This window comes from Sceloporus occidentalis, unplaced genomic scaffold (genome assembly GCF_023333645.1).
Source record: "Sceloporus occidentalis isolate IW3139 unplaced genomic scaffold, rSceOcc1.0.p SCAF_95, whole genome shotgun sequence".
In the NCBI taxonomy this organism is placed as follows: Eukaryota; Metazoa; Chordata; class Lepidosauria; order Squamata; family Phrynosomatidae; genus Sceloporus; species Sceloporus occidentalis.
Window position 1 is genome coordinate 3930494 of NW_028317075.1, and position 16110 is coordinate 3946603.

A 16110-nucleotide genomic window follows, 5' to 3' on the forward strand; every position below is an offset into this window, starting at 1 on the left:
ATTAATTATGAACAATAAATATATTGGCAATCATTTTCTCTGTCAATGATTAATGCTATTTCATTTGGAACTTTGATATATTGTTATGTTTCTTAAAATTGATTGTTTTACACAAAGCAACTCATCCATGGCAAACCACCACTGACAGTTGTTAACATATCATATTTCCTCTTGTATAAACACACCTGATATTCGGCGTCTTTATGGATTTTTTAAAGGGCATTATTAAAGAGTGGCCATTCATTTCAGCAAGAATTGAATAACGCTTTCTGTAGAAGGTTAGTCTGATGGATGAAGATCTGAATGAAAAAATCTGTCATGTTAATTGTACATTTGTTCCCGTTTATGGGTAGCATGAACTATGCATCAACATTATTAGTTCTGACCAGCTTTCTTCCACTGAAAGTAGTGATGAAACTAGCATGCCTGTGTCCAGATTTGCTGAAATACAGTCCTACTTGAATTATTGTATGTAAAAGAATGAAACCAAGAAAAAACAGTGCCATACGAGTGAATTAGTGAGTATGCAAAACACACAGCTACATTTATTAAATTATTTTGAAGCCTGGTAGAAGCGATGTGCTACACAAATAGACCAAGAGATGGAGCTCAACATTCACACAAAGATTCTGCTTTGATAAATATAAATGGGTTGGTGCATGAGCCTGGGTACATAAAAAGCATTGGAAATTAACCTTGGACTTTGAATATATACTGTATGGTTGTATGTTTGTAAATTAAATGCTAAACAGAGTTTGTATGGGGCATTTTTAATACAATAAGGCTGAAAATAAAATAGATAACCCCCCTTATTTAGACACACTTTCTTAAGAATGTTGTACTATGAATCCAATGAATACATTGAATCCAAAAAGCAGCTTTGAAACTCCAGCTCACTTACAGTATGAACTTATATGGGTATTTTCGAAATATCAATTGTGTATCCCCTTCAGAGATAGATTAGTTTGGACCAGGACAGCCAATAGTTGAAGTAAAGCAACACTGGTTTATCATTATGTTGCATTACTATATCACATTAAAATGTATGTGAACATGTTCTATGCATTATTATCTTAGTTTGTCTATAATTTAAACCACTGCTAGTGTTATTGATGCCCTCTTTAGGTAACCTAGGGGTAACAAAGCTTTCAAGAAAGACCAGCCACATCAGGGTGGCTCAACTACAAAAATCAAGACCAGTATGGTTTTGACATAGTTGGGTAAAATATCAATCTAACATACTGTAGGCTTAAAGTGTCTATTTCACATAAAAATATGATCTAACCCTAATGATTCTTCCTCTTAACATAACACTAACTTGATATTCCTAGGACAAAGTGCATTATCCTGAAATTATTAACTCATGTTGTTAATTTCATACTTGCATACCTTGAACAAATTACGAAGACTTGTGTTTTTTGTAGTGGTTACAAGGGGCCAGATTTCATATAGTATGTAAAAATTACTCTACAATAAAAATATTTAGAAATAATCTGAACTAGTTTGTTCTTTTTACACATTGTAAGAATTAGAAGTCTACAGAAGAATGCTAATAAGTGCAAAATGTTGGTGTTAGATTGTACAATTATTCCATACCAACTATTCAAAATTCAAGTAATCTTTGTGCTGCTTCAACAGAAAGAACCCACAATTGCCCCACAAACCAACCAGAATAAATGAAAAAGTATCCATGTAAGTGCACATCCGATAGAAAAATATATCAAATACTTCCATTTACAGTCTTCTATCAATCATAGTCCCTCAGAGAAAACACAAAATTATAGCACAGTTACAATATAGTGTAGTAACTCTCACAAGGTGTGATATTGATGAAATTGGGCAGGCTCCAAAGAACATTTAGTGATAGGTATAACTCAAATTGCAATAAGACTTCTTTCTTTATTCATTTAAGCTTTCTTTCTTTATTAATGTCCTGGCACAATAGCAAATTTACTAGTATGAATTTGACGAATCTAATGACGTTGTTTATAGACCTCAGTTGTTGGAAGGCTAACAGATAAAAAACCTACTAAGTCTATAAATAAATAAAAAATATCAACTAAATAAATCATGGCATCCTAGTAGGATGTAAAAAAAATATCAAAGATAACTTAGATAAAGATAACTTAGTTTCACCAGCGAGGAAACATATGTATTGTTTTATGCAACTTACTGGAATTACCGTAATTGCTAAACTAGGTGATACTTTGGATGTACAAAGCTAATATAGAGGATTGGCAATAGTCTTACATTTATTAAGCCATCAATATTGTCAGAAATAATGTCTATGTGATAACCAAAAGGGTTGCCTCTGTTATAATGACTCACTTTTTGACATACCCAATTTGTTAATATAATTTAGTAGTGCTGGACAAAGTTATGTGAAAAAAGTTTTACTATCTTGGTTTACTAGGGATGCAAGGATTTATAGAGATTAATATAACAAAAACTAACCAAAAATGATGCCTGCGGTAGAATTTTAGGAAGCATGACTGTAATATTTCAAATCAAGATTCAGAACACAAACATTCAAGCAGGGCTGCTCCTAGGGCGTCCAGCATCCTAAGCAATCTATGTCTCTAACATTTGCTCTTGTTTGCCAACATAGGATAGGCGAGCCCTGCATACACATGATATTAATATCAAAAATACAATAATAACTAATTTAAATTAAAAAATAAAATAATAAATAAAAAACAATTAAAAAAAAAAGACTATAATGATAAAGTATTAAAAATAGTCCCTGCACTGTGTATGTACACAAATGCCTCAATCTCATCTTTTTGCAAATTTCACAGCCAAGTGATAAACAAACTAAAATACAATAACAAAATGCAGGTTTCTATACAATTTACTGTGGAAATAAAAAATATTTATTTGTGTGGATTTGTGAATCCGCCAGCAGGTAGTAGTAGTAGTGTGGTTTCTGAGGAAGGATACGATCGGTGCCAGGGAACAACACAGCACCTTTAATCATTTCACCCATGATGCAACCCACTGACCACATGTCAACTGAAAACAAAAAACATGAAATGAAGATAAACAAGAACAAACAAGAAAACACAGTGCACATGGAGGACTATCGTGTATTCTGACAACACAGGGCACAATGTGGCAACTGTGTGAATGACAATGTCAAACAGGTTGAAGTTTCAATTCAAAACAAGGTGAGAATGGGTTTGCCATCGAGCTGCTATTTTGCCGATTGAAACTGTGGCCAGTAACAGATTTCTACTATCAATAATATGCATGGTATTTTGTTTTTAAAAAAGTGTCAATCCTTGTTCGAAACTAAGAAACGCCCATAAAGAGGAGAAATAACAGCAATTACAAAAGAAATACGGTTTAAAGGTGCCACTACTCTGCTGAAGTTAACACTTTTGTAATAGAAGCATTAGGAACACCATTCCTAGAACTGTTAAAGGCCTAACCTATCCAAGTAATAATTATTTTACGTTTTTTATACGTCCAAACCTTCAGAGGAGAGACTAAAATGATAGATCTGTTAAGGTGTGTTTATGTAACATACTAGAGAGTGCATTTCCTATTTTGACTAAATGGAACAGCACCTTTAAACCATAGTAAACCAATCAGTGGTAAAAGTACAGATAAGTATATATATATAATTTGGTTTGAATCTGAATCACCTAGGAGTGAAAGGATTGTGGAGACGTGGAAGTCCCTGTTCACTGTGCCTTGAGAAATACCAACACGCTGGCTAGGCATATGAAAGCCAAGACATACATCTGGCCTTGGAATATCCCGTTAGACAATGCTAATGTTTTGTCAAACTAGTTTTGTACTGATACAATATGTTGGCTGAAATCTCCATGTAGCTCTATTTGGCCAAGTGCTAATTTAAATAATGCATTTTAAAATACTTGAAACACATGGTCCAAAGTTACTACTCCTGGGCTCCGTAAAATATTTAAAGCCCATATTCCAGCCATCATATCCCAACAAGCCTAGGTAACGGCTGTCCGCTGTCCGGGTAAATGTCCTGTTTATTGGAGCTGCAGGTAAATTAGTATGCGGAAGGCGGGCAATGTTGGAAAAGTTGGGAGGGAAAGGAAATCTTCTGACATCACTACAGTGCCCACATAGTGTGGGCAGAGCCACACATGACATCACACTATCCAGTTTCCATGTGTTGGACCCTGAAAAGTAAGTCTTATCTGGTGACAGACCTGCTTTACCCTATCATGCAACATGAGATATTTTATATAACATGCTGCACATTTTCATAGCATGGAAAGTTATAGCATGGAAGTGTATATTTTAGTGTCAAAATTACGTTTTCAATAAACAAGTGCCATTTAGTAATTCTATAAGGAAATCTAATTTCCTGGTTTCAGCTGAAAATGACCAGAACTGTCGACATCTATGTCTCAACAATCATCTGCCCTTAAAAGCTTATCAACGTGATAAATTCATTAAACCTCTTATATTTAGTTTGCACTTTTAGTGCAGCAAACTGCCAAATATAATCATATATAATCTGTAATGGTTCATTTCTCGTTTCCTCCTAGGCATAGAATTATGTTATGCTACATCCAGAATGTAACTTCATTACAGACAACAGCCCCTGCTAAGAACAAGGCCAAAGTGTAAAAAACACAAAGTGGTCTGTTTGATATCAAATCACAGGATAGTGTAACCCTTTTATTACCATGTGGGTTCAACTGCTATAACACAATTACAGTTTAGGGCGTAATTTAGCTTAACAAATTTATGTTAACAAAAAAGGGGGTATGAATGCTCCTGGCAGCACAACCTAAGGAGGACGCTCTATACTTAAAACACCCTATGCAAGCTAGTTTGGTACACATATACACTAATAAATCCCATTGTACTAATATCACTATACTGTTGCTTGCCTTCTAGTATGAATAGCATATACCCTGGGGTATCAGTATCTATTGCCCTGTTTCTCAGCTCTGGACCATATGCGTCGATGTCCATTTAAGGCAGGAGATCACAGTGTGCATGTCAAATTGTAACTAGCACAGGGTTAAAAAAAATCTGCGAACTCTTAAAATATGTGTAACGTGGTACTTTCGTTCAGGGAAACTCATGCAATTAAAAAACTTTCATCACTAAGCATCTATACGTCATAAGTGCAATTCTTCATACATTACATGACATTTTTGGTGCTCATAAATACTTTTGTAGGAGTTACTGTGAAAGCAGGTGAAGAGGCCTTTAAAAATAGTTCTAATTTACGTGAATCATTTTCAAATGAGGCATAACAACAGTGTTTAGTTTAAACTGATTCTATACATTATGCAAGTGTCCAAAAAATGCACTGGTAGCTGGAATTCACCTACCCTCAATGTAGATTTTGGTTTACATTCTTGTGAAATATAAATAGTCCCAGCACAAAAGATAGGTTTCCAACCCTTCTTTTCCATTGTTCCCTTTTTAGGTATGTGAACCCTATATCATAACACCTTTGGCCTACCCCAATAAATATTAGGCGCAAGGAAGTCTATGCCATCTGCAAAACATGGACCTTGAGGATCTCGTTCTTGCTTAGAGACCTACTTATTCGGGGTCACCATTGCTTACCAGAACCGTTGGCAGATGGTGCGCAAGGCCCAAATTGTAGTGAATACAATCACATTGGTTCCTTGAAGAATTTCATATACGTGCGGGTACTTAAGCTATCATTTGAAGTAAAAAGGGTGCAAGGGATGTCATAATGATGGTTAAATTATAGCATTAGAAAAAAAGGAAGATGAGCAACAAGCCATACAGTCTGACAGAAAGGTGGTTGGAATCTAAAAAATGCACAAGATGAAAGCTACAAATGTCATTGTGAAAAACAAGACAACCATCCATACATAGTCTACCTAAAATATCTGCTGCTTGATGGTAGTTGTTAAATGTTGTATTTTTATTATGTAAGACCAAAGAAAAAACATGAGAGATAATAATAATAATAATTAAAAAAAAAAAACATTTCCCGACCCCACCTCCAAATATTTAAAAGTAATACAAGTACAAACCAAAATTTTACGGAGCATAATTATAATGAAACTAATTATTCTGTCATTGTTATTAAAGGACACTCTAGTCCCTATTTTTGTATGCATATTGTATTCCATTTTGCATATGTACTGTACTGCTACCATGGAAATCAAGGGCAAGATGAATGCCCATCACTAACCAGGCATTTGGAGCTGCCATTGATTTAAATATGAGCACTAACATGCACATGCAGGAAGCATCCCTATATATGCTTCTTGTTTCAGAAGACAATGAGATAAAAGTCTATTATCCTAACTCCAATAAAAAAAATTGAATGCACACGTCCATTTGTATGCAGTAAAATTGAAAGCCATGTGAAATGAACTACAATATGCATTTTATTTTAAAAATATACCTACAGTGTCCCTTTAATATTTGTGTCGGACCAATTAGCTGCACAGACTTATACATACCTTCCAACCTAGCGCTCTTTGTGGCTATTACGGGAAAACTAATGGATCTAGTGGTTTGTAGTATGATTGATATTCTGGGCATGAACTGGAAATACAGAGGAAGGTCTTTCTCTGTGACCTGCTGGAGAAGAAAACATTAGAGAGCACATTTTGTTTATCTGTGGAACACTTATGCCAGGACTTGGAGAAAAACTAGCCAAACTGAAGGGCCGTGGGAATTAAGTGAATGTTAAAATACCAGCAGTAGAAGGGTGAAAGTTTTTTAGTTTTTTGTTGTCAATCATATTAATCACAGTTAAATAGTTATTGTGAAATAAATATACTGGGCGCACCATTTTTTTTGGGACTGCGTACTGTAGCTTGATTTGGTCTGCATTTATAAATAGTCAATTAAAAGATACACCCGTATATATTACACAGTACGAGGGAAAAGTGTCATAGCTATACGCAGATCTTCCAAAATGTACTTTTTTTTTTTTTTTTTTTAATTCATCACTTCTAGAGACTCCATAGATTGATTCCAGTAGTTGTTTGTACAGTACTGGAAAATTAAAATGATGGGCAGGGAAATGCAAGCCCTTGGTATACATGTGTTCTGAAGATCAACCATTGTACATGCTATGTTTAAGTGTTAGGTAAATGAAGCAGGCTCATGGATAAGTGAAAACATGCATTGCCTATTAAATTAGTCTAGCTCTATCAATCAAAATCATGTTGCCACAGGACATTTTTAAGGCCAGGAAACTTTGGCCAAAATGAAATTAAATGAAATAATCATATTAGTCGCAGAATATTTTTAACTGCTAAAATTTTGAGTAATATTATGGTCATTTTCCTAAGAATAATGACAACAATGATTTGAGTGATTATTTAAAATTGAACCTCATTCCTAAAAAGAAAGTGTGTGCAAGATGAGAAAAGCAGATTAGCACTCTCTATAATATTAGTTATAAAATTAGTAAACAATTATTTTCGACCTTTTCGTTACAGTTCTATGATATGAATCAACGGGACTGTAAAATGCAGAGTGACGCAAAACAAGAGACTCTTTTCTATCCTGTTCTGCTATCCTAACAAAGACTGGATGTTTTAATATCCTTGCAAAATTATCTTTGATAATCCCGTAAATGCCTTTCTATTTTGTGTTAAATACATATACTTTGACAGGACAAAATAAGGCTTGTGCCATGGGCATAATCCTTTCAAATGGTTTCATTCGTGTTAAAAGATCCATTGCAGCAAAATGGAACAAGAGATGCCAAAATGGGAACGCTAAATGGTTCATTTGACAATAAATGAACAAACTCATTCAGGTATTTTGAAAATAATTATCACGGGCATGGATTTAATGTCCAAAGAGAGGCATTATTATCCTTCTACATTCCGTGACGTTAGCATCTCTGTGGGAATGGAGAGAGGGTTTAGACGTTTTCTCTTTATTTTCCTTGCCTATACATTCCACTGAAAGAAAATTAAGTGACCTCCTCAGTCAAGTAGAAAACAGAATGATAAATTACTTTTTAAAACATGTCTTAATACTGTAGAGCTATAGATACATTTTTGCACTTATAATGGTTTTCCTCGTGAACAGAAATATTAGTTTATTTAATGTATCAATTTAATGCGAAGATTTCTTGTAGCGTTAATTTGTGTGCAGCAAAGCATTGACATTTTTTTACAGGAGTAGTCATTCCATTGTTTTTTTTTAAAGATCAGTAACCTTATTCTGTGAATACTTATGGAACTCTATTCAGTGAGATATGCATTGCCAATGCACTCTCCCATGGTGGCATGGCTCTGCCATGAACTCTGCCATGACCTGCCACTGGCACTGGACATTAGACACAGGAACCAACTGCAGGGTACTAGAGGAGCTTTGATTTCACAAAAAGGGTCAATTGTTAAAAAGAAACCCAGAAAACTGACTTGACCGTTCTTGCTATATAACCCATTTTAGTAATTGCTAAATGCTTTACTTACAATAGGGAACAAATGCATATTCACACTTTCTGGAATTGGATTTATAAAATCTCTGCAACATTTTTGGCAGGCAATCGTAAGACACTCGACTTTAGAACATTGACCTTGTTAGAAGTTAATATTAAAATACCTTTTGGTATTTAGTTAAAATAAGTAAAAATATTCCAAGACAACATTAGTGAACAAAAGACAGTTAAAACATGGTGGTTAATCGGACATATAAGCTTTGTAAGTTGGAAGGTATGTTTCCATTAATAAGTTGCTCCGGAAAATGTACAAGGATACAGTCCCTTCCTGGAAAGAGGATCTTGTGACGGACCATTTCTCCCATAATGCATCCCACAGACCAAATATCCACTAGAAGTACAGAAACAAGGATATAAAGAGATGGAAAGAGGAAAAAAAGGCAAGGTTAGCTAGGAAGGTCAATCCTGAAGCATGACGTGGAAGGAAAAAAAAGAGCAGATTGGATAACATAAACGACAATCCTAATATCATTACTCCCACAAATCGATATATATATATTTTTAGACAACAAAATTGTCTAAAAATTTTCAAAAATGGAATTTTTTGACATTCCTTTACCCATTTTAGGATTATCAGTTTTTACATGAGCCATTGCAACTCTAGGTGACAATTACTGTAGATGGATGGTGGAAAATGAAAAGACTGATTATGGTATGCAGAAAGTAAAGAAATCAGGTTCACTAATATGATGAATGTGATAACACTACATACATAGAGTAGAGATGGGAGCTGACTAACATGCCTTGTAAAAACAATTTACAAATAAAAGTAAAATAATAGTGAATGCCAGTATTGTGTTAATTATGTTTACATTGATAGAGTTTGACCATGGATGTAGATGCTCTTTGCTCATGGAAGTAGAGGTTCCTTGTTTCATATGGTCATACTAGATACTGCTTGGAATCACAAAGAATAGTGGCTTACAGTCATAATATAAATAGCATTACAGCTCCTTCATAGGTTAGGATTATTGTCTTTTATATCTGGGAGAGAAGGAGAAGGACTGACCTTATTTTGCTAATACTATATAAAAAAAAAAAGTTCTGTTGAAAGCTGTATATTACATCATTAGGACAATAAAAAACTATGGTGAGGTGGCATTAGTCCATAACTGTACATTGCCTCATTTTCACTGAACCTAATTCTGTAAGTAGGTTCTTTATAATAGAATCAGTGTTTTGTTTTTGTTTTTTTGTTGTTTTTTTTTAAGTTCAGAGAACATTTTTGAATGTAAAACACCAGAGCGTATTTTATTTTAACGGCCTGTACTTGATCAGAATATTTTTGAACGGGTTGGGCACAGATAATATGGTAAACTGATAAAGGCAATTTATTTAAAAAGTACTTTAAATCGTTTGGTACAAGATCAAAAACAGTAAGATCTTTCCCATATTTGTGAAGCAACTCAATACATAATAGAAGTAGCCTAAAGTCAGGAAAATCACCTAAGATTGTACAGTTGTGCAAGACTGATTTGGGGATCATTTTATATGTACATATATTATATGTAATATGATATTTGAACACTTTGTATGCACTCTTTGAGACTTGCCATGATGTTTGCATGGACAGATTGCAGGATCTGCTCTGCACTTACGGCAACTGTTTTTCACTAAGAAAAGATTTCCTATGTCCTCTAAGCATAAGACACGCAAAAAAAGATCTGTTTTCCTGTTCGCTTTTTGTATCATTTGTTTGAGACAAAAGTGCATGGCATAATTCTGGGAATAAGATAACTGTTGATTATTGTTAACTTAGTATCAAATTAGATAGCTTTGACTTAGGATCCTCTATTCTCTTTGTACCTTCCACAGACATGTTGACTGCAAAGAGCTTACAGAGATGATGCTCACAATGGCATATCTAAGGGGTCATTTGGAAAATCTGAGACCTTTCTTCATTACTGCAGATATGCCCTGCACATTCATTAAAAGGTCATTGGTACAACAAAAAGCTCACCTGGTCATCAAAACTGTGTGCCTCTTGAATGTTCCACATTAGGAGAGACAGTAAGCATCTTCATCATTAAACCTCAAACAACCCATTCACATGCTTTGTGCACAGATCTATCTCAGTTATGATTGTCAACTGAATATCTTATATTATTATATTTGACTTTTTTGTCCCATTCACTACACAGAGCAAGAACATATTTTAGGTTGTGGCCTACCATTCTCTTTATAACCCATTCCAAGGATGACTTCTGGGGCTCTGTAATAACGAGTTACTACATAAGGGGTCATCATAAAGCTAGTGCCCGCGGTCCTTGCCAATCCAAAGTCAAGAATCTTCAATGTGCAGTCTGACTTCACAACAATGTTACTAGGTTTCAGGTCCTGCAGGGGAAGAAACAGGGCTATCATCAAAAGCCTTTATGGCATTGTAGTTAACAGTTTCTTACTGTCCATACTCAAGTACTCTCTCTCTTTTTGTTTTAGCTAAAATGGATCAGTCCATACATTAACCTTTATTATAGGTCTGTCTGAGGTGATATAAAAACCATCGGAAAGAGTTTCCTAAAAGATTGCTCTATAGGTGGTACTCGAGAAGTGTGTAGCATGTTATTGTCTAATAGATGTCAGAACTCTAATATATGGAACAATGTTGTTACTAACCCTGTGAATGATTCCAGCAGAATGAAGGTGCTTAATGCCACATAGCATTTGGTACAGCAGGTAAGACATTCGTTCATGATCCAGTTCCATCTGAATCACCTGGCACAAGTTGGCATCCATCAATTCCATTACTAGGTAACTGAATATAATAGGAATAGGTATCAAGCAGTTATTTAACCATTATTTAATAAAAAGGTGACAGGTACGTGATACAAAATATCACATCCAATCAATATCCTATGGTTTTATGCCCACAAATTTTTAATAATATATACAATTCAATTGTAAGCTCAAAAAAGCATTGCTCTTTTGTAAATTGTCAGGTTGTTATTGTCAATGTTATATTTTCTACAACTGTAACAGCACACTAAACTGGTAAAATGGTATGATAGATGCAAAAATGGTAAATCAGAATTCCTTGGATTTCATTATTGTAAGTATTCATTTATGGATTCTGACTTATATATATAGTATGTATACACAAACAAGTTTTTCCTGTTTTATTGATGACCTTTTAATGCTAATTAGGTCAACCAGAGAAGTTTGCAGTCTATACTTAAAAAAAAGAATATAAAAGTCAAAGATAGGCTTTGGTTTATAATCTGTATGGTGAGATATAATTGTATTGCGTATTTGTAAAGCACTAAAACCGTGAATTTACATAATATAGTATACATATTATGAGCAATGTTCCATCTAAAAAATTGTATGACTTTAGCAAACATATGTTAAGGTAAACATTGTTCATATAACCAATAAAGTACTTTGCAGGTACTTATGTGATGTTTATGAAACAATAATCAGTAAACACTGTTAAACCTGACAAAAGAAAATACACAATTTTCTATATCATCTTGCTATGATTTTATCTATTGAATGAAATTTGTGTTTGAGCTCTGAAGCTTTAATTAATTCAAAACCAAAATCACTTACACATCCTGGAACTCCTCAAGAGATTTCTGTGGTGTGAAGACATTTAATAAATTGATAATCTAAAAGAGAAAGAGAAAAAAACCCACAGGTACATGATAAGAGGTAATCAGATTTTAATTGACAAAATCATTATGCAAATTACAGTTTGTTAATGAATTGCATGATGTCATCAGGAACACCAGCATAAATTACCATTTAGAACAGCATGCCTAGCTAATCAAGGTTTGCAAACATGTTAAGTTGTTGAGTCAGGGCATCTCAAATGGGATTTGTCCCTATTTATTATTGTCCCTGTACATATTAACACCATATATCCAATAACAACTTCTATAAAATGTGATGTTATGGGTATATTTGCCTCCTTAAATGAACACTACAATATTTTAGTTCATTAGTTTACTGCAACACTAGTTTAGTTTACATTCCCTGGTTGGCTTAATCAATGAAGAGGATGTCATGTTCATTGAGACATAATGCACCTTTATGGTACCTACATTTTTTAATATGAAAAAAAACACATGTTTATTAACAACTGTTTATTTTAGCATGTATGTTATACATATGTTATATATGATCCATATTTAATAATAATCATCATTATAACAATTTGATATTTTTTTTGTGTTTTCTCCCCCCTGAGACTCAAAGCACTTTACAAATATATAAACAGACATATGAAATAACACCTTGACTACGATTGACATGCTAGGCATGTCACTGAAAAATATCCCGTTGGCAACAATTGACGTGCCTGGCACGTCATAACTTTAAAAAGGTTTAGAAAGCGATCTATGATCAATCACCTCCTAAGCTTAAAAGGTGTCACTGAAATGGGTTGATATCGAGGCATTCAGAAAATCACCCCCAGGGCGCACTGTGACCATCGCCACTCGCAAGGTGGCAGTATTAAAAAATAAACAAGTTCTCCAGACCCTCTGGGCTGCACTGCATTTAACGATGCAAGTCAATGGAGTCCAGCTTACTAATCACAATGTGATTAGTAAAATAAATGATAAAAACATAGCTAAAAAATAAATAAAAATGTGGTAACATGTAAAAATTCCCCACTGATGTCACCATCAGGGGAACAATCCAGTTCAAACTAAATTTTAAAAAAGTAAAAAGAAAATTACTACCACAAAGTCTGACAAAGGCTGTTAGTAGAATTAGTGCAGGGAGTTTGCAAACATATATGGTTTGATGGGGTAAATTGAACAGGCTGGCTTCAAAGATGTCCCAAATAGTACATGGGGGCAGTATGACCTCCTTTGAAAAAAATGGTTTTGAAACAACAATATGCTATACTCATTGCCCTATAACTTGAAAAAAAAAGCAAAAAACCTTGGGTATTTCAAAACTCAGGACAAATACTAGAATCTAGTTAGCAGCTTTTTTCATTCACTTTTGTAGACGAGTAAAAGATTTGTCAAATAAAAGTCAAAAAAGTCAATAATGGTATCTAAAGAAATCCCTGCTTGTCATGGAAAAAAACAATATTGTGAGTACAGTAAATGAGAAAGAAGAAAATTACAGCTAAACATGAGCACCGCAGAAATGTTTAAACAGCCATTGTCATGAAGGGGTACAAAAAATAAAAAACACCTCTGTTTATGATGACCAGATGAGCTGACTGAATGCCTAAGGTTTTTTGGTTTTTTTAAGTTTGTAGTGATAGTGCCTCTGTGATCATGGAAGAGTTCCAGAGTGTGGGGATAGTGTGGCTAAATGCCCGGGGATTTGACTCTGTATTGATTCTGGGAACTGACAGGAGGGATCCGTTGGCTGACTGAAGATAGCGAGATGGAATATAGGGTGTAAGGAGCTATTTCAGGTACTGTGAGCATTGGTAGTTTAAGGCTTTGAAGGTCAGTAGGCTAATTTTAAAGTATGCTTGCCATTTAATTGGAAGCCAGTGCAGGGAGTGGTTCACCATAATATCAAAGGCTTAACACCCCCTTGATAAGCATTAGCATAGTAAATGAAGGGTCTTACCCATGTCTTTTTAATGTTTGCCATTATTTATGGTCAATATGGCCAATAAGTGGGTGAAATAAAAAATGTACGATGTGCAATCCAATAAAATATTTACACATGATATACCCAAAAGCAATTGTTGGTATGATCCATTTCATTGGCACAAACATTACCTGATATTTTCCTAATAATAAAGTATATATGTCAGATTCCACCCTGTCAGCCAGGAATCTGTATTCATTTTCTAGGTTTCATTTCCACGGCAGCCTCTAGAGGCCACCTGTCTGTACACAGCACCGTGTAGGCCAGGGGTGTCCAACCTGCGGCCCTCCAGCTGCTTCAGGACTACATCTCCCATACTCCTCTGCCAAGCCCTTAGCTGAAAGAGCATTATGGGTCCTGCAGCACCCCTGGTGTAGGCCAACAAGCTGACCAGCTGCCTCTGCTTACCTGTGTGTGTAACACTACCCCTTAAATAGCTGCTTCCTCCATTGGGTCCCTTTGCATTGCAGTTTAGCAGCCTATTGCTGTGGCTCTGTACCAGGTCCTGAATCGTTCCTGGCATCCTGCTTCTGATCTTCGGCTTCTGACCCGGCTTGATTTTGACCACTCTCCTACATAGCTGTGTGCCCTGCCAGAAGGGCTTCCAAGTCATGTGCCCTGCCAGAACGGCTTCCAAGTCGTGTGCCCTGCCAGAAGGGCTTCCAAGTCGTGTGCCCTGCCAGAAGGGCTTCCAAGTCGTGTGCCCTGTCAGAAGGGCTCCTTGCAGTGTGTCCAGTGCCCTGCTGTGTGTCCGGTTCCTTGTCAAAAGACTTACAGCCTGTACTTGCCTGTCGTCTAGCTTCTCCAATACAGACCATATCGTACTATTCAGCCTGTGGTGTGTTTCATTTTGCCTGTTTGTATCATCCTTCTAGTTATAATGCATCGTGGGGTACACAGTAAACCTCTGGTATCCCCTCCAACTGGGCTCCTACCTGACCTGCTTACCCAAGTCCTGATAATATAATACTAATGTTTGTGCTTGCCTGACATGAAAGGCAAAGCAGTCCATCAATAGGGTTTGCACAATCAAGTAACTTGTAAGTATACAAAAAATGTCACCAAAAGCTCCACCATTTTTGCATAGGTTCACCAGGAGGTTATGTCAGCGGAGATGCAGACGAAGAAAGAAGAGAGAAGAACAAGAAAATGGAGAAGAAGCAGAACTGTAATATATACGCAAACGGTCAAAGAAGGTGGGGGACATTCAGAGAGCGTGAGAGAGAGTGATTGAGAATGTGAGAGAGTGAGTAAGAGTGTGCAAAAGAGATTGAATGTACATGTTGGACAATTTGTTGACTGAAAACAAATGGGCCAAAATCGAGCCCAAAAAATAGTTTTTTGGCCCATTTGTACATGTTCTCCAAAGTAATTAAATGAATAGTTTAAAAATGATGGTTTACAATAAAATAAAGCAATCTCACAAATAAACTTTCCAGGAAAGTAGTGTAGCTGTCCGTAACAACGTGTTTCTCTCCTTCTATTCTTTAAGTACAATGCTCCATTTATACAATTCACAAAGCATTTCAAGTACTTTCCAAATGCCCTTCATTGTATGAAGTCCATGTTCTTATAAAACATGAAATACTGTGGAAGTGCTCTTATCGTTAAGAAAGAGCACTTCTTCAGGAAGCTTAAGAAACATACTTTCCTCTGAAAATAGGGGTAGTTTAAAAGTTCCCAATACCTACTGGTACTACTTAGGATTACCTAAGCAAAGATGAGATGATTAGAACGCCCCTGTTACGGAAAAATGACCTGGTAGCAGTTTGTAGCGCATAAGTTTAATGCATAGATACCTTTAAACGTTAGGGTTAACTTAATATCCAATTGGCAAACGGATTCAGCTACAACTCTACCAGTGAGTGGGCTGCTCATACATCCAGACATTCCATTAACTAATTGCCGCCCAAGTTACTCCAAACTAGGACCAGCAACTCATCCAAATACTTTAAGTAGTGCCCCTTAACTCAGAGGAGCCATGTAACATGACACAGTGGCGGTATATGCAACTAGAAGGAAAGCCCATCATCAATAAAGTAAGTTAAACTTTAATTAAGTTAGAATATGGAAGTGAGCGTAGGAGTATGTGCAAG

General features: G+C 35.6%; 1 protein-coding gene across 5 annotated transcripts in view; it reads right to left on the reverse strand.

Moving 5' to 3' along the window:
- Positions 1–16110, reverse strand: part of LOC149284341 (mitogen-activated protein kinase 10-like) — a 62582-nt gene that overhangs the window by 23912 nt on the left and 22560 nt on the right. For 3 of the 5 annotated variants that reach the window (XM_089496925.1, XM_089496927.1, XM_089496926.1), the window contains 4 exons: positions 11999–12057; positions 11066–11204; positions 10621–10786; positions 2941–3012 (listed from right to left, as the gene is read on the reverse strand). In XM_089496925.1, the coding sequence (XP_089353051.1) occupies positions 2941–3012; positions 10621–10786; positions 11066–11204; positions 11999–12057 (436 nt within the window). Of the gene's footprint in view, positions 1–2940; positions 3013–8708; positions 8781–10620; positions 10787–11065; positions 11205–11998; positions 12058–16110 lie in introns of all 5 variants that reach the window. The other 2 variants (XM_089496924.1, XM_089496928.1) reach the window with 2 other exon arrangements.